Below are 25,836 nucleotides of genomic sequence, written 5' to 3' on the forward strand. Positions count from 1 at the left end.
TATTCTTAGCTAAATTTCTCTAAATCGGCGTGGAAATGCTTACCTGGTGATATCTTTGCACCTCCGCCAATCGTCCTTGATAAAAGGGGCAAATAGCTCTGCTAAGGCGAGCAAAATATGCGTTTCCGTTTCCAATCAAGATAGTCTCCTCGGTATCTTTCCTCCTTCTCAATGGGCAAGGTTTAAAATAGCGCGTCAAACCAGTTCTTTGCTCCTAGTAATCAGCAGGGATTCCAGGCGGCCTTCATAAAGAGCACCAAGAAGGAACAGGGACAACAAGAGTAATAAGAAATCACATATCACAATTCAGGGGTAGTAAACTGGCATGCCAGATGTACAGGCGCCCTCTAGAGTTCCAGCAAGGGTAGTGAGGCGGATTCGTGATGATGAGAAAGGGGAAGGGGGCGCAAGATCGAGAGGTAGAATTATGAGAACCAGGGAGCAACTCACCCGAGCACACACAAGATGCAGTATCGAGCTGATGTCGTACTATACAGCAAGCGAAACATGCAAAGCACCGACTTTATTCAAATCGAGGCCTGTCTCTCGAAAAACCGTCTCGCTGAATGGAACAAGACCTGGAAGGATAGGAAGCAATGGGCATGAAACAATGCAGTCGAGAGAATCTTTCAGCTACCCCAGTCCCTATGCTCTGTCAAATCTTGAAGCCAAAACCTCAGAGATGCTTGGTGGCAGAGGATAAGAATGATGCGTTCCGGGAAGATGGAGATCAGGTTTGGAAACAAGAAGGCAGAAGCCCCTTAGATCGCGATGGATCCTCTGCCTCTTTCGCCGAGGGATAAAAAGGAAAGAAAGCAGCTCAGATAATGCAGCCAACGAAGAGAAGATATAGCGTTGGCGTAGAGGGACTGAAAGGGGTGCAAAGGAGAGAATCAAGTGGCAATCACAAGATTCGAAGTCTCGAGATACTCGCAAGAAGTCTTTTTCTGCTCGGCCCGACAGCTGAGCAGTAAGATCCAGGTCCCAGAAAGATATCTGGACAGAAACAGGATGCGATTCAGGCCAGGAGAAAGTTGTGGCTGAGATGTGTTATTTGAAAGAAGGCAAGGTCAGAGAAGCTGACGCTGCAGCTGATCACCCTCAGGGCGTGTCAGATATGCTTGCCCGTCCTTGAGACTTGAAAGTGAAACAAAGGCTGTTGAATCACAGAATCAAGGACTGTACATGTAGGATGTGTTGCGGTGAGAGAAGGAGAGTGATGGGGGAGAGAGGAAGAACGAGATGGTGAGAGTGAGATTCAAAGGAGGGGTGCTGAGTATTCACTCCTCAGGCCTCAGAAATCTCTTAGAAAAGATATTACAAGACCTGCAAGTAAATGCAGGGCCTGAAAGTAGGAAGCACAACACGCAAGGCCTTTGCGATACTCTCAGAGGAGGTATGCGAAGTGATGAAGTTGAAGTGGGGACGATGAAGATGAAGACGTATCTCTTGAAGGCAGACGATGAAAGTCGGGTTGAGCTTCAAACCGAGATGAGTTTTTGGAGAGGTAAATTTAGATCCAGGTAAGAAGCTGAGGAGAGAAGAAGACAAGAAACCTGGAGAGGAGATAATGGGAGAAAAGAGCAGTGGCCCTGGAAATCTCTCGAGACAGTGAAAGTCAAGGACGCGCTGGATGGAGAGAAACGCGCCACACGACACCAAATGCTGTTCAAGTAAAAAAGAGGCTAAAACCGTCTTGTTCCCTATAATTCATGACACGGTAGGGACAAAGGATAGTGTCTTTCTTAGTGGAGGTGAGAAGTATGGGGGAGGGAGAGGAAGGATGAGAAGGGGGATGGAGAGAGATTCGAAGAGAAAGAAGAGCGGCCCATCCAACATCGCAGGCCCACCCACATTGCCAACCACCCTCTGGGCAGCATCAACGAGCACGACAAACAGAACCGGTAACGGCTCAGTGACTCAAGTTCTAGGGAGATGTATTCATGTTGCAGGTGTAAGAGAATGATTTTCATCTATGCTATGGTTCCCTGTACCTCCCCCTTCACCCTCGAGAGGCGGTTCGTTCAAACGTCTTTGATCAGCCTCTTGCTGAGCCGAATTGCTTCAAGTCGATATACTGATTCATAATCAATGTATTTAGCGGTTCTACTAGCTCATAAGAACAGCCTGGTCACTAGTCATGATAGTTGGCGGGTGGCCCCTGAGAGGGCGTAATAGGACGGTGGCGACTATCAGCATAGGTCTATGACCATCAAGAGTAGGACACAGTCTACGATTTCAGTTCCCTACAGCGATCACCTGAAATAAACCCATCATTTTATTGTGTCCCAAGTATAATGACCTGCCCATGAACCATTGTCATCAGGTGCTCTCCTTGGGGCGGCAAATTACTGCACATACCAGACTTTGACGACTTTGAATGCAGTTGTTACTGCCCGGGTTAGAACGCAAAAAGTGAAAAGTACATTTTCCTGGTGAACTTGTATGTTAAGGAAGAGGCGAAGAAGACGCTCTTCAAAAAGCGCTATGAAGAGTGTCAGTATCAGAGGGTAAGTGTCGCGTCAAAAAGCTATTTCCGGAAATCCCGGATAACGCCGGCTACAAAAGACAAACAAACTTGAAGGGATGCAAGAACGACTTCTTCTGATATGTATGTATATATCCAGCTTGTATATTGTTTTCTCATTTTCAAATAATACGTGACAGGCATTGCAAAGAGCCTGATGAGGCAACATAGATCTCGCATTGCTGCGCTGAATTCATAATGGCTGGGTCACTCGCTGGGCTGTCTCAGGGGGACTGGTCCAGCTGCATCCTCTCGGCCCCTTCGACTGCTTCGAGGCATTTCCGATGCCTCCTATTGCCGCTCTCATTTGGAGTTGGCAAAGGGACGACCCCTGTGGTATAGGACATGGATGAATGGGAAAAAGAGGAAGGTAGATTGCTCCTAAGTGACTCGTTTACTCATCCTTGGACTCTCCCTCCTTGGCAGCGGGCTTCTTCTTCTTGTTCTTGTTCTTGTTGCCGGTGTTTCTGGCCAAGGGGCGCTCGAGGATCTTGAGAATCTCCTCATCCTCGATCTTCTTGTCGGTCTGGAACTTGGACAGATCAGGGGTGGTGGGGGCCGCCAGTTTGGTGATACCGTTCTTGGTGATAGCTGTGATCTTCGTTAGCCTAGGCAGAATCCTCTATTACGCCGGAGGAAATCGTCAACATACCAATGGTCGTCAGCAGACGAGAAACGGGAGCGTTGTCGGCATCACCAGCGGGTTCGTACTGTCTCAGGACACCGCCACGGACACACTCAACGACACCGACCTTGGCGGCCTTCTCATCATCAAGCTGGCGCAAGCTGAAGGGGAAAGTGCCGAACTTCTTGACGACTTCGGACAGAGTCTGTCTCGAGCTGGGTCTCTTGAGGATATAGGTGGTGGTGGTACGGCGGTGCAGAGTGGCGCGGAGAGGCAGGGTCTTGACCTTTCCAGATCCAAGAGAGAGACCAATCTCAACACCCCAGACCTCACCGACATCGGGAACACCCTCACCCTTGACACCGGAGCCAGGAGAAAGAATGATCTTCTTCTCGCCCTCGATCTCGTTGCGGTCAAACAGCCAGCTGGTGGTGTTCTCGACGACATTGCAGTCGTAAGCTTTGGCGACCTTCTCGATCAGGCTGGAAATCTGGCTCTGGGTAGGGGCCTTCTCAGCAGCGGCCTTCTTCTTCTCCTCTTCAGTGCCGCTGGCCAGGAGACCGGGGGGCACCATGAGTCTGAGCAGGAGCTCGTTGGCATAGTGAGTAGCGTGGATGAGGTCAGCCTCACGGCCGGTCACAACATCCTTGGACGAGTCCTTGTCAGCGACAACGATCATGTCGCAAACAATGGTACCGAAGCCATCGATCTGGGCACCGAGTTGGATCTTGACAATCTCCCCGGCCTTGAGGGTGGTCTCGGCCTCTTGAGCGTCCGACACCAATGGGGTGTAAGGAGTCACATGGGAGCTAGGGGAGACCGTCGTGGGGTGAGCGATACCTTTTCCATTCGAGGAATCTCATGTTAGGAAAATATGCGCTTCGCGAATCGGGGGAGCTGGCGACCAATGACATACCCTTGGTGATCTTCTTGCCCTTGTAGACCTTGGCGAGCTCCTCATCGAGGAGCTGGTCACCCTTCTGGCAGAGCTCAACGATCTTGCTTCCCTCAACACACCATCCTGAACCCTGGCATTAGGCATTGTCGTCGCGAGTGAGAATCGAGAGCGCAGAATCCTGCATGGACGCACCTGCAACAGCCTCGAGGACTTTGTGAGAGATCTGCGCAGCAGTCTTGTACTTGGTGAGGGTATCGGGGTTGTTGAGGGTGTAGTCTAGAATTGACCAGAAGCAACGGTATGGTCAGCTATGGTCGAGTTGAAGAGATACAGAAGAAGCCCAAAGAGGAATCATCGGAATTTATCATTTGTTCCAGAGCTATATAGCTGCTAGTCCCAGCCTACTCATCTCGCCCTCATGTTGAGTGATGACGACGAGGTCGGCGTAAAACCCACACAACGCCAGGGAGCTTGCAAATTGGACAACGGAGGGGTCGAAATATCACACAGTTGACACTTACCAACCTCGGGAGCCTGAGTCTCAGTCATTGTGAACTAGATGGTATATCCTCGCACCGATACAAGGAATAACGACTATCCAGAAGCTCTTAGTGAAGACAGTAAAACTGGGGGGAGGGGAGAGGTAATAGATAGATGGAGCAGCTAGTCAGAGAGAGAAGACAGAAATTGGGCTCCTCAAGCTGGTAACTTTCGAATTGAGTCGTGTGCAGTCTTCATTACACGCTGGCGGGGCTTTTTCTCGCTGGTTACGTCGTTGAAGTAGGGCTTGAGGCGGGTGGACCGTGTAAATTTGGCCTGGCTGGGTTTAGCGCGGTCAAGCTGGGGTAATGGTGTATGCACAGTACCGTAAACAATTACGTTTGGGGTTGACGGGAGCTTTGGAGGAGCTCCATGGTTTGAAAGGATCTTGGTTGATAGGCAGATGGGGTGAAAAGAAGTTGATAACGCACTTTGAAAATCTGTGGGTTCGATCATCTCTCCTTGAAAACATATGCAAGGATGTATAGACTGTCATCTATGGATGTATCTTGCACTGTATCCTGTACCTCTGTACGGAGTAGGTAGGGAGATGTCAATGGCCCAGTGTACGTCATAGGAAATCTGCACTATATGAGTTACAACACTCAGGGATGGTATACGGTATACAGTATCTACTCTCTGCCTGCTGATCAGGAGTTGGGTTTTATGCGGTAATGCTGGGTATCTTATGTTGTGTCTCAAAATTAAGCTGTCAGGGATATAGGTTGAGGTATAAAGCACTTATGAGGACTGCTGCGGGGTGTTGGTGATCTGTGAGTGTGAGAGTGAGCTTCAACCATCTTTGTCAGTGAACAACAAAAGGATGGTATCAACTCTCACCTCGATCATATCGATTAGAGTATATGAAATCTGTCTGCTATCCATCTCATATCTTGCAGGACCTAGTCGAATTGCGCTTCGTATCCATACTAATAAAATCTGTCATCTCTGAGACACTTGAATGCTCAATTTATATATATGTAACTTGTGTCAACATTCTTACACAAGTATCTTCACGCAGACAAAAAAGCATGCTACTCGACCTCACAATTGATAGAAAGGAGCATATTCTCTTTTCTTTCTTTCTTTTTCTTTTTTCTTCTTTTCCCCTTTCCCCCCTCGTTTATAGCTAGATCTTTGCTGGGTTGCCAGTAGCTGTTTTCTAGCCCCAGGACTTGATGAACCGTCTGATTCGTTTCCAGCAATTGTTTCGGCCGGCTGGGACAATCATCATTATGACAATTGATCTCACAACCCTCCAGCAATCCCTACAGGGGTCTTAGTCTTCTGCTTGATTCTGTGATGCCTCGTCGGAATATGTCTCGCAAAAACGATCGAGATCCGCTCATTTGATACATTCTCGCCAGAGATCATCGATTCATGCCCTACGACTGCTCAGTCGAGCAGTATGACGAGCCTCATGCGAAAGCTACCCTTTCCGAAGTCATAACAAGAACCCTGGTGTCCACAAGTGTCATCAAGCTCGCATCTTCGGCTGCTACTGTTCAAGGTAGCCTTCACGCTATCCACTTTCACATTTCTAATCTGCCCAGCAGGACCCAGTGACCACTTCGCCAAGCGTCATGAGTACCCAGGATGTCTTTGACTACGTTATTGTCGGCGGTGGTACGGCAGGATGTGTCCTCGCCTCTAGACTCAAAACAAGGGATCAATCCCTGGAAATTGCTATCATTGAAGCTGGTCCCGATATCAGCAACCATCCAGGTGGTCCTGGATGGCGGCAAATATGCTCTCTTACTCGAGTCGGACATAGACTGGAACTACCAGACCGTACCACAAAAGCATCTTGGAGGCCGTGTAATATTCAATCATGCAGGCAAATGTCTTGGGGGAAGCTCATCAATCAATGGTGGTGAGTCAGGACCATTCCATCAAGAAACAGCCGAGAGCTAGCTTTCAAAGAGAGGCTTTTCTTTCTCTTCTGCATATGGGATGCTGAAGGGCTGATCTTTTCTTGTTTGGGGAAGGCGGGTGGCTTCGGGGAGAGAGGGGGGATTACGACTACTGGGCTGAACTCGTCGGAGATTCACGTTGGAGCTATGAAGGTTTCCTTCCTCATTTCCGCAACCTTGAACACCACTACGACCCTGACGCTGATCCAAGGGTCCACGGTCATGATGGTCCCATGCATATTGGATCACCCTCGTCGATGGGCGGCGAATATGCTCTTCGAGGCCCCGTGAAAGCGGCATGGAACGCTCTTGGGGTACGTTACAATCATGACCTGAACTCGGGGAATCCACTAGGACTGGCAGAGGTCGTAGAGAATCGTTGCGATGGACGGCGGCAATTTTCGAGTTCTATATACACCTTAAATGTGCACAAATTGACGGAAACGCTCGCCAAACGGGTCATCATAGAGAAAGGGGATGGGAGAAAAGTGGCAACCGCCGTGGAGCTCGTCAGGGATGACAAGAAAATCCTAACGGCCCGAAGGGAGGTCATTCTTGCAGCTGGGGCGTATCGTACACCCCAATTGCTGATGCTCTCTGGTATTGGCCCTGCGGAGGAGCTGCAGCGCCATGGAATCGAGGTCTTGCTCGATATGCCAGACGTTGGACTCAATTTCCATGACCATCCATCGGTCACCCAATGGTGGAAATTGAGGAGCCCCGAGAAAAATCTTTCTGTTGGCTCACCAGCCTTCGGAGGTCCCATATTATCGAAAGGCATCCCGCTGGATTTTATTGTGGTACCTCTTGATGGACTCCGTGGAGCTTTGGCAAAAGACGAGACGGGTCCAGATCCAAATAAGCACCCGCTGATATCAGTTCAGCGTGCTCATGTTGAGACAGCCATATTTATGTGGCGCGCAACACCGAGAACCCCCAAATCGAAACCGACGGTAGTCACATCACGACCGCAGCTGTCTGCTTAACACCCACCCCCGAGGATCCATCAAATTGGCAGATAGCGGTCCTTGGAGCTCCCCTATCATTGATCCCAATTATTGTGCCACGGAGACCGACAGGTATATCTTCCGTGAGGGTATAAAAAAGCTGTGGGAACTGTTGCGCGAAACACCTTCAGGCCAAGACATGGTTGAAGGGGAAACGGTCGAGGATGATGCATGGCCTCTCTCGGCAGAGTCAACCGATGAGGAGATGGATGACTTGGTTCGGCGACGAGTTGCGTAAGTTCGCGCCCAAATTTTGTTTGTGCACAAAGAGAGGAAGATAATATCGCTCACAGTGATAGGACACTTTTCCATGCTGCAGGCACTGCATCCATGGGCAAAGTAGTCGACAGCGAGCTCTGCATCAAGGGAATCGAAGGATTGAGAGTCGTTGATGCAAGTGTGATTCCATTTCCGTTGGCGACACACCTTCAGATGTGCGTCTATGCAATTGGCGAACAGGCAGCAGATATCCTCCAAGGGCACCACACTGTCTGAGCGAATTAGTCTCGAAGTTTCGTGATATTAGTTGCGTTGTTAAGGCTACCTTTTTCTCTAATCTCTGGACAACAGATATACAATAGCCATGTGGGTCTAGCCAGCGTCTTCGTCATCCAAGATGTAGACAAAACAGAAACTTCCCAAAAAGAAGTAACTAGAATGATGCGAGAGTGATTTATAGCAATCATCTCAACAATAGAGTCCAGCATCATTGGTACTTGCATGCCAGGACTACGCCTTGCATAAAAGGCACAGCATCTGAATGAGGAGAAACCTCACCCTTGGCCAATCATGGTCTTGTGGTTGAGTTTCTCCTCATCAGCGCTCCTCCCACCTCTTGCCAACATCCAACACTACATTCAGCTTTTCAAGGGATTGGTTGTCTACCAGTTGGCTGCTTCCAAGCTGCTGTCCATGATGAAGACAACGGCTGAGCTTCCTCTACGCATCCTCACGCACAATATTCGATATGCCACGAAATCACCCTTCAAGGGCGAGCTACGTTGGGACGACCGCAAGCAGTCCCTCTTGAACGAACTACGATTCAATACGCGCCACCAAGATGCATTCATCTGTCTCCAGGAGGTCCTCCATAACCAGCTTGTCGATGTTCTGTCTGGACTGAACCAGCAGTCTCCGCCTTCATCCAATCCGACGCCTACGGGTCAACAGTGGACGTATATTGGGGTTGGGAGGGATGATGGCCACGAGGCGGGAGAGTACTCGGCTATCCTTTATAAACCTTCTGTCTGGCAGCTGAAGCACTGGGATAGCGTCTGGTTGTCGGAAACACCAGATAAGCCATCCAAGGGCTGGGATGCAGCGTCGATTCGGATTTTGGTCGGACACTCTTGCCTTGCGCTTTGGCATCCAACATGCTGACAGCCTTACAGACCATCGGTGTCTTCACCCATCACGAAACTCGCCATACCGTTCTTGCTATGAACACTCACCTAGACGATCAAGGTTCTCGATCCCGCTATGAGGCTGCCAAGATCATTCTTCAAAAGATGGACGAGTACCGAGGCGGTGAATTCAGTGACTCGATCGCGGGTGTCTTTCTAACCGGGGATTTTAACAGTCAAGAGACACAAGAGGCTTATGGTGTTTTGACGGGGGCTGAATCTTCTCTAGCCGACACGGCTAAGGTCCTGGAACCTGCTCTGCACTACGGGGACCACTTTACATGGACAGGTTTCGGATATGAAGGACAAGATCCTACTCGCATAGACTATATTCTGCTAGGTCCCGGGAAGCAAAAGGAAGAGGAGCAGTCTTGGAGGGTGGACGGATATGCAGTTCTGGCGAACCGTTTTGATTCGGGTGTGTTCCTGTCCGATCACAGGGCCGTTGTGGTGGATGTGACCTTGTACGACTGAGCCAAGTCTTTTTTTTTTTTTTTTTTTTTTTTTTTTCTATCCAGCAGCAGCCACTGGAAAGAGGAGATATGATCAGAGTTCTATTCCGATCATCCATGGATGAACCTTGATATTTGATGCTGATACTCACCATGACGTGGACACTGCATGAGTTGCTGAGCGGTGGTAATAAAAAATACGCTAGTTGTATCAGTCTTGAATAAATGTATGACTAGCTTACCTAAAGCGGTAAGCCGCTATCACATGACGTCCGTAGGAGGTATAGCAGATGGGGTGGTACCGATACCGCACCATACGTCAGGAATTGGTCATCCGTTTTTCAATGGCCATACTGTAACAATGGTAATGAGCCTCCAAAAAGATCCCCATGAGAAAGGCAAAAGAAAGGATGCGTGATAGCTTCAAGAAGTCCCCAAAAAGGATGTATCAAAGCCTCTATCAAAGAGACAGTCCCTGCCAGTGCGGTGGGCTGGTCGTCAGCTCTCCCTCCCCTGGCCTTCCCTGGCCGTCCCTGACGAAACCGGATTACTTGTAACGGCCTTTTCTGCCCGCCCAGTGTTTTCTGCTGGCCTCTTGTTTCTTCTTTCGCTCTCGCCTCTCTCACTCTTCTTTTCTTTCCACCCCTATTATTTCCCCGTCATAGCGTGAAACAGAAAGACTCGCAGCAAGCCGGTCAGACAGAGCAAACCAAAAAAAAAAACACACCACGCAGGACAATACAAATCTGGCCGGTTCCAGAGTAACAGAGAGAAGAAACAGATCTCACCGATCGACTTGCGCGTTCCCCGGTGCGCCATCAGCTGATTAGCCGCCTTCTTCCGTCTCTCTCTCTTTGCTCGCTCTCGCTCTCTCGCGGCAAAGCGCAAAGACCCAGAACCGGCACGCAGACCCATCCAGTGCCTCGTCCTGCCCTGGAACCTTGATGATTCGGTCTGCGCCTGTTGGTAGCTTCTGATTGAATTGTTATTTTTCAGTCTGGTGTTGTTATTTTTATAATATCCTATAATTTGGGGTTTCTTGGTATGGCTTCTCCCCTTCCCCAGTCAATTGCGCGCGGTCATCACTCTTCCTCCACGTCTTGTGGCTTTACCGGCCTTTGGTCATCCTGCCCGAGTCACCAACAAAATATCCATTGATTATTACATGGGTTGACGGGACTCGATTGTGCCAATCTCTTGGCTTTTCATATGTGGCTGCTTCTCTGTAATGCGACGCACCGCGTCTCTGTTCGATGCGCCGTCGCGTCCCCATTGCCATCACATAATCGTCTGCTACACACCATCACCGTCTGTGCTAATTGACTTCTTCGCGCAGGTTCCTATCAAGGATGCTGTTGTAGGGCTACATTCGCCTTTGGTTGCCACTACCGTCTGTTTGGAACTTCCCTTGATGAATGTTCCCTTCTCCTGCGAATGATACCCGTATTCCTGTCTTTTTTGAAGAACTGAGAGAGACAATTACGAGCCTTAGGCGAATCCTTTGACCATGTCCTTTTCCGACTTGTCACAGCCGGGGCAGTTTTCCGGCGACTTTCAGACAGACAGCATTCCGAATGGATCGGACGCGCCAGGTTCCAGCGGGGATGCTGAGGGGGACTTCGTACCTGAGCATGGAACAAATGGACTGGATACCATCGCCGAAGGGAAGCAGAATGCTAAAGCTGTTTTAGCAGCTTCGGGTGTTTCCCTACCCAATGCCGACACCTCTAATGGGAAACTGTCGCCTAACTCCTCGTCGAACAACGCGAACGGGTCGGCATCCACTCGAAAGCGATCACGCGACGGCTCTGTTATTCGTACCTCCAGTCCGGTGCAAGAGCTTCCAGTGCGCACGCGCGAAACCCCCGCCAACAAGATTCTACTTGAACAGTATGTCGAAAGAGAATTTCTCCACTCGGCCTTGACGGCGTGGCACAATCCCAGCCAGGAGTTGATACAGCAGAAGCGTGCCGAGCGGGATTACTACTTAGCTTTACGCCGCGAGACCCATTTGAACCCGGCCGCCCTATACGGCGTGGGCTATGAGGGTTTTGGGAATCCCCGGACTGATCTGCGAAATCAACATCCGCAGTTGTTATATCCGGCAAACCGTCGCCGGCCAGGAAATAGGAAGACGAGGGAGCTGCGTGTACCACGAAAAGACTTGAAGATACAGAATGAGCAGATAGAGGATCTCGTACCGATCCGCCTGGATATCGACTGGGAGAAGGTCAAGATACGCGATGCGTTCACCTGGAATCTTCATGACCGGGTTGTCTCCCCTGAACTCTTTGCTGAGAAGTTGGTGGAGGACTTGAGCCTCCCGCTTGAGACGTGTGCTCCTCTCGTGCGAATGATCTCACAAAACATCCAAGAACAACTAGCGGATTACTATCCTCAAATTCATATGGAAGAGGAACCCCTCGACTCCAGCTTACCCTACACTGCTTACAAGAATGACGAAATGCGCATCCTGGTCAAACTCAACATCACCATTGGCCAACACACCCTTATCGATCAGTTCGAGTGGGATATCAACGATCCCTATAACTCTCCTGAAGAATTCGCCGCGCGTATGACCGACGACCTCTCTCTCTCCGGCGAGTTCACTACTGCAATTGCCCATGCGATACGTGAACAGTCACAGCTCTTTACCAAGTCCCTCTATATCATATCCCACCCCTTCGATGGTCGCCCGGTCGACGATCCGGACCTTAAGGCGGCATTCCTACCCTCTCCGCTATCTTCCTCCTTCAGACCTTTCCAAGCGGCCAAGGAATTCACTCCTTATCTCTATGAGCTCAACGAAGCGGAGCTCGAGCGCACCGAGGTGTCAATATCTAGGGACCAACGCCGGCAAAAACGATCCGTGAATCGCCGCGGTGGCCCGGCTTTGCCGGACTTGAAAGATCGCCAACGGACTATTCGTACGATGCTCGTATCCTCCGTTATTCCCAACACCGCGTCATCGATCGAGGAAAGCAATGTCTTCAAGCGCTCTGGATCCAGTCGGCACAGACGCGCCGCAGTTGGGCAGCGTGACGGTGGTGATGAGTCAGATGAGTCGGATAGCGATGAGTCGTCGATGACCGGTTCCCCTGCAGTTGGGCCCCATCTTGCCCAGGGAACTGCAAGAACAAGAGGAATGAGAGGTGCTGCAAGCGCAGCCCACGCCGCTTTGCGCGCAAGTCTGGCACATTCCGCCACCCCCGAACCCCATCACGAACCCCGGGTCTCTGCAAGACGACGAGACTACCGCGAAGAAAGTGTCGTCGAGGAACAGGAAAAGCTTATTGTGAAGTTGAAGATCCCTCAGGAAAAGTTCCGCCAATTCCTTGCAGGCGGGCTTCGGTCACAGCCACCAGCTTCCGCATCCACGCCAGGACCCCAACCCACATCGCAGAGCGGCACGCCTCAACTACGAACGCCGACCCCGAGTACCATGGCTCCGCCATCACAGCCTAAACCGCAGGTCCATATTCCCAACACAAGTGGGCACTTGCCCCAGCGGCCTGTACAACAGCTGGGGGCGGTGGATGCTACACATCCGCCTCAGCCCGGCGTACCAGGAGTAAGTTCATCCATCTCTTTTTAATTTTGCGGCAGTCGCTAACCTGGCCTACTTAGCCTCCCCCTCCTGCCTGGTTATCGGCAGGTCTTGCCCGCTTGAACCGCTCGCATCCCAACGATTCATTTGAGGGTGTCATGCGCTACACCGCTGTCGACACGGAGACGATGCTCCCGGTAGCAAACGCGAACAGCCAGCCTGGTCACCGGTTGAAATATCAATACCTCCCCCGGATCCGTTGTCACGACTGCCCGGGCAAACTGTACACCCCCGGCCCCGGCATGACGGTAGACAACTTCGAGGTCCACTTGAGAAACCGACAGCACAAAGAACGCGTGGAGGAGAGACTCTCGAGGGCGGCGGCTGCCGCAGCTACCAGCAACGTATCTTCGTAACGAGTGGATGACCTGAGCGGTGCATTACCTTTTCCATCACTGTATACTTTTTTCCCCCTCCCTTTTCCTTTTTGATCTCTCTCTACCTTACCACGGTCTTTCTGACCGTCTTCTGTTTGGTGTACATGGTCCTTTGAGCGAATGATATGGGTCATTCTGACCTGTTTCGATACTTCCAATTTTCCAATTCTTGCCTAGATGAGAGCTCTCCGCTGATGCGGATACCGTTCGACATCAATCTTCTCGCAGATGTATAGAACCATTGGCATGAATTGCATTGATTGCATTGACTCCTTCTATACTTGGAATATATCGTAGCCGCTAGCATCGAGCACGAAATCACCTTTTATCAAAGCGAGGGATATATACAAGCCCCACGAACAAACAACCAAACAAGCCAATAAATGTCCCAGACCAGAGCAAAAACAATGCTTGCAATGCTAGTTATCTGCAACCCCTAAACAAACAATCCCAGGAAACAACCCCCCCCCCCCGATCCAACGCATCTCATTGACTCAATACCCGCCCCGCCCGTGCCCTACGCATGAAATAGGGAAGTGGAGTGGAGCATTGCATAAACTTGGCTGCTAGGTGATAGGTTCCTTAGCAAGAACTTTATTCCCGTCCTCGGCATCTATGGCTCAGTGGTAGAGCGTTCCACTCGTAATGGAAAGGTCCATGGTTCGATCCCGTGTAGATGCAGGACATTTCCTTTTTTTCTTTTTTTTCTTTTTGTTGTTGTTGGTCCACCCTTTCCAGGGTGGCTGGTTGGAACTTGGTGGTGTTTTTTGTTTTTGGTTGCGCCACTTGGATAGATCAGTGGAAGGGAAGGGAAGGATGGGGAAGTGAGTGACTGATTGTTGCAGGTAAGTTGTACATATCTGCAGAACATACAAGATTTGTTGCGGTTTTTTACCTTCTACCTGGCTATTTGCGGACCATGGATGGATGACAGTTCCAGTCAACAGAGTAATCACACCATACTATATTCTGCCTCGGATACAGGAAGAAAGAGAAAAGAAACAAGATCTGGAAATGAAAATGGGTATACACATTTCGATGCAACTCCAGTGTGGGGGAGAAATGCAGCAAAGAAGATAAAAAGCATAGAAAGGATGACTGCTTGGTACATCAGCCATGACCATATTCCATCAAGGAACGCCGGCAGCGCAGGCAGAAAAAGGTAAGAAAGGGTAAACCAGTTCATGTACATCTCGATGATAAATCAGGAATTTTCAAATCCATTTACTCCACATCACACACACATGGTCTCACACTCTCAACTCAGCCCCTTCGAGAGGATCGCCTTGTCGGTAACGCGGTTGGTTTCTCGCTGCGCTTGGCTTTTGTTTCTGTCGTTTTGGGGGCTGGCTTCGGAGGCTCTTCGGGCTCTTCAGGCTCCGCTGACTCCTCAGGCGCCTCGGGCTCCTCAGGTACTTCGGCATCGCTCGCTTGCTCCTCGTTTTCTGACTCAAGTTCAGCATCTAGTTCACTGTTCGCTTCGCTGAGTTCCTCGTCATCGCTGCTCTCCTGCTCTTCATTCTCTTCCACCGGGTCGTCAACCTCCATTTCATCTTCATCACTGCCTTTGTCGACATAACTGACACGTTTGGCTGTTCCCCGGCTGCTGCGTCTCCGCGCAGCAGAAGCCGTCGTCTCCTCGGGAGCTCCGTCCTCATCGGAAGACCAGCCATCACCGCCCTTCTTCTTCTTCTTGGGCGTTTTTGTGGTCGTGCCGGTAGACGACCTGCGGGGCTTCGCGGACCTGTCTTTGTCTTTCCGCGCCTTCTTCGTTGCGCTGGTATTGCCGTTCGTCTCGGACGCTTCCGGTTTTCTCTTCTTGACCGAACTGTGGTTGTTCGACGAACCACTCTTTGCCTTCATGACGGACCGCACGAGGCGATCCAGCAGATCTTCGGCATCCTCAGGGAGGAAATTCTTTTCTGCAACCTCCTGGGCTTCCTCATGGCTGTTCATCCGAGCAAATATCGAGCTTGGCACGCCGACTTTTCCGGGATAGGTTTGGAGAATGCTCGAAGCACCGGCCCCGCCGCCAAACCTGCGCTGCTGGGAGTAGATGTCGGCGAAGCGACGGATCGTTGCCTGTGCCAAGTCTGAGAGTGTATGCAGACGGGTGGTCATCTCGTCCGACTTGGTAATGCCATCGCGCGTTTGCTTCACGCGCTGGGCAATGTGGAAGATCAGCGATAGGTTATGCTCATTCGCAACTGCCGAGAGGTAGAAGAGGATGTAGCGCGCAAAATCAGTCAAGTCCCGAACCTGAGTCTCCTCGTCCAGATCGGGAGACGGATAGTCGGGATGATACGCAAGTAGAGAGAGAAGGCGAGAGAAGATCGATTCCATGGCCGTCTCCTTCTGGCCACTGTTCTGGACCTGCTGCGCAAAGAACGTAGCCCGAGATCGTAGCCAAGTAAGAGTGCTCTCCTTCAGACTGACGTTCGGCTCGAACGCAAGCAGGCAGGGAACGACGTACCAGCGGTAGCTTAGATAAGACCTTTGAACGAGTTTCTTCTTGAGCTGGTTGATGAAGCCACTCCTGACGGCTGCGATGGGATCTTGAGCGACAAGCGCAATCGCGTTGAAATCCATTGGCGCAAGCAGATGATCACCCAAACTACTCGATGCGCACAGCTTTAGAAGTGACTTTGCAGCGAGAAGGCGCAGCCGCGGCTTCTGGGTTGCCGGAGTGTCCTGTTGCTTCGACAACTCTCCTTCATTGGCCACGAGTTTGTTAAGAGTCTCGTAGACAGGCCCTGCATGAGCGCGGAAATCAGCTTCGTTCTCCGAGGCTTTCTTGGCCCGAAGTTTATTGACAATGATCTTGAGGGCCCATTCCTTGGCCACAGTCTCGTCGTCCACAGAATCCGACCAGGCGTACCCGGATTCTTCCTGCGGGGAGCGATTAGTCAAGAGAATCTGATTGACGGCGATGGAGATAATAGCATCGCCTTCTTCATCCGTCTCGGCTGGGGCCAACAGGCTCAGCTGAGACAGAGCCGCCAGTTTGGTCAGGAAACGGTCCGAGCCATAAGACCACTTTGAGATACATGCCTTGACCAAATCTTTGGCATACATTTCTCTTTTCTCCGCAACGGACATGAGAATAGAGACCGCATGTTTCGCGGCACGGGGCGATGGGCTGTGGACGGCATAGTTTGTAAGAGCCTGTAGGAACTTGCGGTCCTTGGGAAGTTTACCAGGCAGTTTCCTGGCGAATCCAGAGCAAGCCTTGAGTATTTCCTCAGTGTTGGCGGCAGTGGTCGTTGTCGCCTTCGGGGCTTGAGATTCGAGATCCTTGCACATCTCTTGAACTTGAGCTTCCAACACCTCTGGATTGCTAGAAGAGATTTCCCGCAGAATTTCATGTGCCGGGCTCGCAAGTCCATGCTCGTCTGTTCGGGAAAGTTCCATGATTGCCGGCGTATGACTCCGATTGAAAATCAGGGAGCTGCAACGGTACAACAGTGGAGTAAGCGTCTCTAGAAGAGGCATGTTGTTGGAACTCTGTATACGCCTTGCTAACTCCCTAATAGCCTTGACAACGGTGCGATAATCACTGGAAACCGACATAGCAAAGCGGATGAGCTGGTAGTTGCGACGGTCGTGAACCTTGGCAAATTTCCATAGATCCGCAGACGCCCGCGATGAGTCCGGGAACGTTTTGGATAGTGATTCGATAACTCGAGACAACTTCGTCTTGATCTCATCTTCATTCTCCTCCATTACGCCTCCCTGCATTTCCGGTCAGTAACTTCAGAATACCTGAGGTAGAATAAAATGTCCTTTCCACGTACGTTGTATTCCTCACAGGCTTTGAGGTAAAAGTCCACAAAGTTTCTTAGAGAGATTTGTCGGCCCTGCATCGCGTAAAACACCTTCTTTGCCTTGTCATCGAGTCCGCCGAGGAGGGTAAGAATGCGACGAACACGTATCTTGTCAATGTCCGCATCAGTATCCACCTTGGAGGTTTGCGACTCCTTCAGCTTCTGGGACTGGCTCGAGCCGCTGTGCAACAGCTTGGGCTTGATAGGGGGGTAATTGAGGGGAAGAAGTATCTCAAAGAGCACACGGTCGATCGAAATATGGATTTCCGGGTCGTTGGTGTAGTAGGCATCGAAAATCTTCGATGGTCCATCCTTGAGCAGAGAAAGCACCTGCTCATTGCCCTGCTCAATGTCGCCTGCCGCCACAGCCCAGATGCTAGCCAACGTCTTCATCGCATGTTCTCGCACCTGAGATTTGCGGTCTTTGACCCGCTCTGCCAGGACAGACAGTAATGAATCTGGCGACGAGAAACCACCGTTGAATCCGAGTTTATTCACGACCTGGGCCAGTCCGAACGTTGAAATTGCATCAACAGCAGCTACTCGAACCTTCTCATCCGCATCGCGAAGCATTGATGTGAGGTTCTCGATGAGCGTCTGCTCCTCGTTGTCGCTTAAACCAGAGCCACCGGCCGAGGTCAGCAGAATGCGACCCGCGACAGTCACCCAGGCAGCTCTGACAGAAGCGGACTTATCAAAGCGTCGGCTTAAAAAGCTCTCGTAGGCGGAACTGTGTGCCTGCGAGAATGGCTTTGGGGATAGAGGTGCGACCAGAAGATTGGATGGCGGAAGTGCCTGGGAGGATTCTGCCAGGGTGATCGGGGGGTATGCAGCAGGATCCATTGCTATTGGTGGAGGTGGACCAGCAACTCCGATACCAGCCGTCAGATCACCGATCGTCTGTGTGGCCAGCAGACGAAGGGAGACCGATTCGGCAGACAATTCAGCTTCGAGCTGGGGGACCACATTCTGCAGCACATCGGGACAGGCGCGCCAGAGCTCCCGAATCAGGCGGTGCGCTTTGCTCAGTTCCTTGACATCCTCTCCTTCCTCGTCGGAGTCGTCTAGGTTTGGCCTGCGATGCGGATGTTTTGAGGATCCATTTGCTCCCGCGGTGCCTGAAGCGTCGATGATGACATTGTTGAAATACTGACTGATGTGGCTAGTCATCCTCTCCGGACAGGCTTGGCAGATGGCCTTGGCCATGTTGTAGGCAGGCGGGTAATCCTTGAGAAGAAGGGTGCCTTGTTTCGCATCGACCGGCGCATCTGTCTTCTTGCCCTTCTTGCCAGGATGCTCTAGGGCACGGGGATCGATTCGAAGGAATTGCGCTACGATGACATCTACAACATCGGGTGCGAGGATTGGGGATTCGTCGATCACTGTCACCAGGAGACGGGTCATATCGTATTCCACATTCTTAGCGATGTCCTCTCCTGAGGAAGCCTTCGATGAACCGGAGACGATGTCGAAACAAGTAGTGAACAGGGGAATGATTAATAAGTCCGGTTGGTCCAGATCTGTCATCAGCACGATACTCTTCACTTCCGCAAGGGAATTCAGAACGTAGATGTGCTGAGCATTGTAGGTATTCGAGGGATCCCCGAGCGCGGGGATGATGGAGGTGACGATGCAAGTAAAGATATCCTAATCATGTGCGACGGTTAGACCCAGAACCCAATCCCATCCCACATATTCCTGCAATTGCCCTAGCCGACTTCAAAGCCAACCGATATCCATCCTCACACGCAATGGAACGCACCTTGAGCTGATTCCCCGTAAACGGCGCGTCAGGCGCGCAGAGTCGCAAGACATCAACAATGCAGCAAGCCGTCCAAGCTCGCACCCCCTTATCCTTGTGAGCTAGCAGATTAGCTGTCGCCAGCTCCTGCGACACCTTCCGGAGAGAATCCGTATCGATCTCCTCTTGTTCGAGTTTGCGGAGCTCCTGCGCGAGCGTCTGCAGGCGTTGCAGTAGATCGGCAATGGGGATGGCCCTCCCCACGCGCCAGGAAAGCGGCTGATTGAACTTGAGACTACGAAGGCCTCCAGACGTCTCTTCGGGTTCCACGACCTCCGTGGCAGCGGAGGGACCTTGACGAGTGCGCGCGGGCATCGTGGACGAAGCGCGGGGAAGCCGGGGGTGGTTTGAGGGCGTGACTTTTCAACACACCATGCGCCTTGGTGGTGCGATTAACACAGATTAGAAGAAGGAAAAAAGAAACGAGTCAGAAGCGAGAGATTGGAATCCCTTCGCGATAGATGAATGAAGGATAAGGATGGGACACGAGTGAGATGGAGTGACAGCGGGTTAGTTAGATAGATTGGTTGGTGGACAAGCAGACGATTATTCGTCCTGTTCTGTTTCGAAACGATCGCCCGCCGCCTTTGACCGCCCTCAAACCACGGCCGGGACGCGTCGTTCCCAGAGCGCGTGTTTCTCGCTTCGGCTATCTGGATGTGGAGTGTCGAGAAACAGTCCTTATTTCGAGTCAGTGTGCAGACAATGATTGTGCTTTGAATCGACGCATCTAAGTCGTTTACGGTGACCGTGCTTGATCTACTCTGGATTGCACGACTACAGGATGGTAGTGGTGTGATCGTCATACTGTCTCTCATCAAAACAATCAGTGACTGAATCTGGCCCTTATCAACCTTGATGGGTCCTTCATTAAATTACTGGTGTCTGTATGATCAGACGTCTATTTGCTTCGAGAAATTATCAATGCTATGGGATATATTGCATCGCCGAGTCATTCGCATAGTATCAGATCCAAACAGAAATGCCCCAGGACAACGCCTTTCTAATGATGCAAACAATCCATGATTCGGAAAGAAAACCAAGGACACAGTGACGCATAAATGAGAATTCAATCAATCAAAGCTTGGGTGTGAATTTGCTCATCGCCCGGATCTTCTTACCGTAGATGTAGAAGACAATCGGGATGGGAATCATGGCAACCGTGATGAACCCAAGCAGACTCGAAGCCCAATCCACGCCGAGTTTCTGATACATCTGGACGGCGAACAGGGGAAAGGCACCGCCGAGACTACTCCGGATCAGAGTGTTGGCCGCAATGGCCGAGTTGGCAAACATCATGTACACGTCGATGATGTAGTTAAGACCCTGCATGAAGATGACCAGAATGCCCATTCCGATCGGGATGCCGGCAAGCACCTGAGCCACCCATGAGATGTCAGGACTCGAAGTCCAGCCGAACCAGAACAGACCGGCTGGCAGCATCACAGACGCAATCATCATGGGGACGAGACGCTCCTCGGGGACCACGCGGCCATGCTTCGCCAGCTTGCGCGCAAACCGCGTCTTGGTCTGCCAGATGATCAAAGCCACGCCACAACCGACTCCGATCAGGATTCCGATGAAGGGAAGTCCGGCGATACCCGCGTTGGTCCAGCCACGGACCTCCTGGAACGAGACTGGGTACGCTTCGAAGAAAAGATAGAGGATTCCGTACACCAAAGCGAGGTAGATTGTGATGAGGAGCAGGATCGGCTCGAGGAAAAGCATTTGGATAGGGCGCAGCAGGTACTTATAGACGATCTCCGATGCCGTCGGACGGCTTTCATCCAGCAACGAATGCAGGGCCCAATTGCCAGTCTCCTTGCGCAGTCGAGCAGCACGTCGCTGAAGAATGACGGGCCCATAAGTCTCGGGGACAATGAAAAAGGCCAAGCTGCCAAACGATGCAGACGCAATCAGGGTGATCCAGGCAGTCCACCTCCAGCCGAGATACGAATCGGTAATAAAACCACCGATGATAGGCCCTAAGGTCGGGCCCACAAAGGTAGCGGAGGAGAACAAGGCGATGGCGATGGCGCGGTCAACAGGATCCCAGAAGTCGGCCATCGCACCACCGACCACCGCGAGGGGAGAGCAGCCAAAAACACCCATAAGGAAGCGGCAAACCATGATAGTCTGGAGATTCTGAGCCACGGCAACGGGAATCTGGAAAATGGCGAAGATAGTATACCCCAGGAAGAGCGGCAGCCTGCGTCCGTACAGCTCAGACATGGGAGCCCATGCGATGGGACCTAGAGCGAAGCCGAAGACCACCAGACTGGTACCTAAGGTCATGACTTCCGTCGAGACGTGGAATTCCTTGGCTGTCACTACCGTCGCTGTTGAGAAGACGCTACTCGCAAAGGTGATCCACATAGTCATCGAGGACAGCGTCATTGTCAAGACCCATTTCTTCCAGATGGGCATGTTCTGCGGGTTGTCGGGGTCGTCAGGCCCATCCCACTCCACTAGATTGGGATCCTTTGCAGACGCTTTCTCTGGCTCCGGCTGTTGAACACCTGCACGTTCAATGTCCGTTTCTTCTTTCTCTAGGTCTCTTGCTTCCGCGGTGTCGAATTCTGACGCGTGGTCCCCGATGGTGCATGGGTCTTTGGACTGCGCGCCCATGTCTGATGTAGGAGGAGGAATGGATAGGGTCTCTTGGGTGAGGCGAGGAGTAGTTTCATTCGAATTATATATAGGAGGATTATGATTTTCGGTGGACATCTTGCAACCCGAGATCCAACCGGAATGGGGAAAGACAAGGTTTGTAAAAGAGGTCTATTCTGCACAAAGCACACTGAGATTCCCAGATCTTCATCGATTCCCGAGAGGGGCGTGCCCAAGCCTTTTTAAAGAACCCGGTTTATCTTCCCAAGGTGGGTTCTCCAGAGGAAGAAGTTTGATCAATCATTCAGTCAACAGTTCTATCTCGCCTTCTAGAGCCCCCATTGGAGATAAGGAGAGCGAAGGCCATGGCCCATACAACAAACTAGTATGTAAGGGAAAGAAGATTCTCCACCCGCTTCCACAATATTCACCATATCAGGTCAGTTTGTCACTATATCCGATGCCGATGTCCCGATGAATCATAAGCAGGAGAGCAGTACTTCGTAACTCCGCCAAGTCAACAGATGCTTGACTCTGAGTCCTCCCTCCTCTGTGGCTCCTTTGCCACGACGAGCGGAAAAAAATCACGGAGCATGATGCCATCAGCAAATCAGCACCAAACGCCGATTATGGATAGTGATGATTACACCGGATGAGATCATTTGCGGCGCGTAGCATGCGGGAACACGCCAGACCCCTAAACTCCGGGCCGCCGAGTTTGTGTGGCTTGCAAAATCTTTTCCCCTTTGATGGACACCAGAGAGTCAGGATCCCATCGACTGTTTAGAACTTTAGATAGTTACCTTGGTCTATGAAGATGATTTCTGAATGACCAACGGGTACAAAGCTTGGCGTTGTAAAGACCCGCTCTCGCTTGGAGTTCGGTGCCGCCAAAGGGCCAACCAGTTTCGTAATCACTAATCAGGTTTAAGTCTCTGAGGAACCCACTTAAGTCCGCCATCTCACCCATGGACTGACACGAGGTCGGTAGATGGCGATGCTCGCTCTCCCGATACTGATGGCTGGATATATTATTAGCTACGGCATGTACTGTAGCTAATGGCCTTGGTTATCAGTGCTTGTCTTGTCTATAGACACCGACTATTTGTAGTCTGTACCGAGGAGACCGTTTAGGCCTTCCAAACCAGGATTAGTTCTCAGGATAAAACAAAAATGCCAAGTATATACGTTCAAGCTGCTGCCGAACCCGAAGCCGAGTGCTCTATAAATATATGAACAAGTTATGCAGATGAGATGGATGTATCGATTCCTGATATTCTATGACCAGCGGTGAGGACGCCTGTTGGCACCACAAGTTTCCGTTGCTTAAGAGGTCTCTCTCCTCTTACTTCAGTTGTCTGGAAGCCTACAGATCAAACTAATTCATGAACCCAGTTCAAAGGTCAAACAGCTACCAGCTGGTCAAGGCCAGTAGTTATATGGATTGGTATGCGTATAGTCTTGACACATCGAAAAAAAAAGGAAGAGAAGAAATAACATTGCAAGAAATCGTGTCTCCAGGATAGAACATTATGAACCTGTCCCGATGTTCCTAAGCGGGTATCCAAACGAAGAATTTGCGCCGAGTCCAAGTGAATAGAAGGATATGAACGCCTCGCGGTATGCTTGAACCCTTCGTAACGGTAGAACAAAATGAATCGCTGCACAACGCCGGTAGATGCAAAAAGCTTTATGTGTTCGAATGTGAGATTACTCGCGTGCTAGTCATCTTCCACTTCCGGTGGGAGGAGATCAATAGCTTTCTTCACCTCTTCGCTAGCAATCTTCTCCAGGTCGTTCTTGGCGACGGTATCCAGAAATTCCGCATCCCCCACTCGATCATACAGCATTCGAGAGACAGTACGATTGATTTCCGTATACTGCTCCTTGGATACTATTCGTGACCTATAATACGGCTTGAGCGCTGCTCCCACTAGTCTTTGAATGTCTGACTTGACATCCAAAGACAATCCAGGACGAGTGGGAGATGTTCCAGGAGATCGCGCCGCCAGCAACCGCAATGCTGCTCTGGGTATCCGAGAACCTGGGCGACTTGAACCACCATGTGATGGCGAGGTATCCCGGGTATCGGTGTTAGGACCTGATGGTGACACAGTGGCCGAAAATGGGGGTGATGAGAGGTCGGGAGGTGATGAAAGTTGTATAGGGGAAATCGGCCTGCTGCGCGAATAGGGAGGGGGCGTAGTAGATGATAATCGAGGCGATGAGAGATTAGAAGGCGCAGGCGAAATTGAGGGAGATGATGGACCGATGGTGCTGTGGTCAGTCGGAGCCACAGAAACTGGAGCCGATGGCGCAGATGAGTTGTTACCACTGGGATTTGATGCATCCTCTACTTCCTTCAGAAGAGACTGTAAAAAGCTGGGTTCGCTAGAGCTCTCCGCATTGATGCGGGCAGAAGTTTGAGCACTGGCCGCTCTCGATGACTCGCCATTTTGCAGAGCCAAAGCCGCGAGTTCCTGAGGCCGGCGAGTCCGCGGACGCTTGAGCTTTCTTTGAGGTTCCGTAGGCTCAGGAGAGGGAGAGAGGGTCGGTTCCTTGCGCTTTCTCGCTGCGTTTGGATTGTTTTCAATCTCGCGGGCGCGTTCGAATGCATTCCATGCCCTCATCTCCTCAAGCGACTCGGGTTCAGGTGTGGGTTCTCTGGGGACCCGAGGTCGTGACGGGCGCGGAGCTTCAATATCCAAAAGAGCTGCAGTATCCCTGAATCGATTGCTGCCGCCCTGTCGCTCCGCGACTTCGAACCGGCGCTGCCATGCTCGAAACTCTCGCTGGTTGGCAGCTTCCCGTCTTTGTTGTTGGAGAGCACGTTCAGTAACCCTCTCATCATCAAAAGGGAAGTCGAGGTCAAGATTCAGATGATCCCAGACGGATTGCCAAACTCGGGCCCAGTGGAGAGAATTCATCTGATTTCTGCTTTGAAAACTCCGCTGTTGTGCCCTTGTTCGACGGCCTTGACGCTCCTGTGTTCGGGTAGGTCGAGCGGCGTCAGGCGACAGTGCCCGAGAACGTCTAGTTTCGCACCGCGAACAGTACCAGGCTCCCGATGGGACGTCATCGAACCCGAGGCAGTACGTATGGGAGGGGGCATCGCAACCATCGCACAAGAGAAGCAACTCTTCATTGTCCGCATCTCCACAGATAGGACAAGGTTGAACATCAGCGAGATCATCCTCCACATAGTCGACTATCATAGAGGGATCAACCTCTGCCACTTGTATTCGGTCCTGTACTGCATACGTTGAGGTCACGGGACCTGCGAGAAGGGGCGAAGCGCCATAGATCAGCACGAATTTCCTAAACGCGCAAGTTACCCCAACAAAAGTGAGGCAAAAGTGAAAGCAAAAATGGGACGAGAAGGAGAAAAAAAAAGGAAAAAAGAAAAGAAGAAAACATACCTCCAAGTCGATCACTCAGCTCCACTATATTGAAGCTGCGGCGACATATTGGACAGCTGTTGGCCCTCTCCACCCACGGTTTCAAACAGTTATTGTGTAAGATATGACCACAAGGGAGTAGCTGGGCGATTTGACATGCATCCTCACTGTCATCAACGCCATCGACCTTGACGGTGGAAGCGTCATTTGACTTGCCTTCTAGTTGAAGGTCAGGTCTTGGCACGGCTTCGGCGGCGATGGCAAGAGGATCGCTGGCGCTTTCGCCAAGGTCTCCTAAGCACACAATACAAGTGTCGGCCATGAACGGAAGAATATGTGCCAGAATTGCCTGCAGGAACGCTGTGAGAAGGCATGAAGAGCAATCGGCAAGGAAGAATAAAGGATAGAGGCGTAGAAGGGGAAGGGGAGAGAGAGTAAGTCTGAGTGATGTGGGGAGAAAGCAGCCGGCCTTTTGAAGGTGGACCTACAATCCGGTCTAACGCAAAACAGATTGGACAGGAACGTGACCAGCCAGCAGTCGGGCGAATCAGCGCTCAGGATAAATAAAAAAAGAGCCAAGCCGAATCTCCTCGTCTTTTGCTGGTGATTAATGGCGCTTGGAGAACACAATGCCCTTGCAGCTCATCAGAATGGAAAACCCCTCGTTACTGTCCTCGCCTGGCTGTGTAACAATTACTCTGCCTGAGAGGTGGGAGAGGGATTTGGATTGCGAAAAATAGAATGAAAAGAAGCGGATGAAGCAACCTCAACTGTACAGTAGTCTGCTAGAGATTTATAAGTGAGCCAAACTCGCATTGCCTGCTCGATTATAACCAACAAGAACAAGGTGCACT

At 51.1% G+C, this 25,836-nt stretch overlaps 8 protein-coding genes and 1 non-coding gene across 9 annotated transcripts, besides 3 other annotated features; 5 read left to right on the forward strand and 4 right to left on the reverse strand.

Annotated features, from left to right (window-relative positions):
• Positions 1-2,921: 2,921 nt before the first annotated feature.
• Positions 2,922-4,599, reverse strand: ACLA_075730 (curved DNA-binding protein (42 kDa protein); the record flags this gene model as incomplete). Its single annotated transcript, XM_001275959.1, has 5 exons — positions 2,922-3,118; positions 3,180-3,992; positions 4,069-4,173; positions 4,243-4,326; positions 4,572-4,599. 5 exons carry the CDS (start codon positions 4,597-4,599, stop codon positions 2,922-2,924), a joined length of 1,227 nt encoding a protein of 408 aa, XP_001275960.1.
• A 2,161-nt stretch (positions 4,600-6,760) lies between these two features.
• On the forward strand, positions 6,761-7,489 carry ACLA_075740 (putative GMC oxidoreductase; the record flags this gene model as incomplete). The annotated part of the gene is made up of 1 exon (XM_001275960.1): positions 6,761-7,489. The coding sequence occupies one exon, from the start codon at positions 6,761-6,763 to the stop codon at positions 7,487-7,489; it is 729 nt and encodes a 242-aa protein (XP_001275961.1).
• A 160-nt stretch (positions 7,490-7,649) lies between these two features.
• On the forward strand, positions 7,650-8,005 carry ACLA_075750 (GMC family oxidoreductase; the record flags this gene model as incomplete). The annotated part of the gene is made up of 2 exons (XM_001275961.1): positions 7,650-7,744; positions 7,804-8,005. 2 exons carry the CDS (start codon positions 7,650-7,652, stop codon positions 8,003-8,005), a joined length of 297 nt encoding a protein of 98 aa, XP_001275962.1.
• Positions 8,006-8,299: 294 nt separating this feature from the next.
• ACLA_075760 (endonuclease/exonuclease/phosphatase family protein) lies at positions 8,300-9,387 on the forward strand (the record flags this gene model as incomplete). Its single annotated transcript, XM_001275962.1, has 2 exons — positions 8,300-8,848; positions 8,902-9,387. 2 exons carry the CDS (start codon positions 8,300-8,302, stop codon positions 9,385-9,387), a joined length of 1,035 nt encoding a protein of 344 aa, XP_001275963.1.
• Positions 9,388-9,395: 8 nt separating this feature from the next.
• Positions 9,396-9,422: a microsatellite.
• Positions 9,396-9,423: a microsatellite.
• A 1,449-nt stretch (positions 9,424-10,872) lies between these two features.
• ACLA_075770 (putative SWI-SNF complex subunit (Snf5)) lies at positions 10,873-13,328 on the forward strand (the record flags this gene model as incomplete). The annotated part of the gene is made up of 2 exons (XM_001275963.1): positions 10,873-12,936; positions 12,993-13,328. 2 exons carry the CDS (start codon positions 10,873-10,875, stop codon positions 13,326-13,328), a joined length of 2,400 nt encoding a protein of 799 aa, XP_001275964.1.
• Positions 13,329-13,958: 630 nt separating this feature from the next.
• On the forward strand, positions 13,959-14,030 carry ACLA_075780. Its single transcript has one exon. It is a non-coding gene; the product is annotated as a tRNA-Thr (tRNA).
• A 582-nt stretch (positions 14,031-14,612) lies between these two features.
• Positions 14,613-19,289, reverse strand: ACLA_075790 (sister chromatid cohesion factor PDS5; the record flags this gene model as incomplete). The annotated part of the gene is made up of 3 exons (XM_001275964.1): positions 14,613-17,081; positions 17,144-18,820; positions 18,936-19,289. 3 exons carry the CDS (start codon positions 19,287-19,289, stop codon positions 14,613-14,615), a joined length of 4,500 nt encoding a protein of 1,499 aa, XP_001275965.1.
• Positions 14,713-14,761: a microsatellite.
• A 762-nt stretch (positions 19,290-20,051) lies between the features above and the next one.
• ACLA_075800 (MFS transporter) lies at positions 20,052-21,701 on the reverse strand (the record flags this gene model as incomplete). The annotated part of the gene is made up of 1 exon (XM_001275965.1): positions 20,052-21,701. One exon carries the CDS (start codon positions 21,699-21,701, stop codon positions 20,052-20,054), a length of 1,650 nt encoding a protein of 549 aa, XP_001275966.1.
• A 1,604-nt stretch (positions 21,702-23,305) lies between these two features.
• Positions 23,306-25,304, reverse strand: ACLA_075810 (putative PHD and RING finger domain protein; the record flags this gene model as incomplete). The annotated part of the gene is made up of 2 exons (XM_001275966.1): positions 23,306-24,861; positions 25,004-25,304. The coding sequence occupies 2 exons, from the start codon at positions 25,302-25,304 to the stop codon at positions 23,306-23,308; spliced, it is 1,857 nt and encodes a 618-aa protein (XP_001275967.1).
• Positions 25,305-25,836: the final 532 nt, after the last annotated feature.

This window comes from Aspergillus clavatus, genomic scaffold (genome assembly GCF_000002715.2).
Source record: "Aspergillus clavatus NRRL 1 1099423829791 genomic scaffold, whole genome shotgun sequence".
NCBI lineage: Eukaryota > Fungi > Ascomycota > Eurotiomycetes > Eurotiales > Aspergillaceae > Aspergillus > Aspergillus clavatus.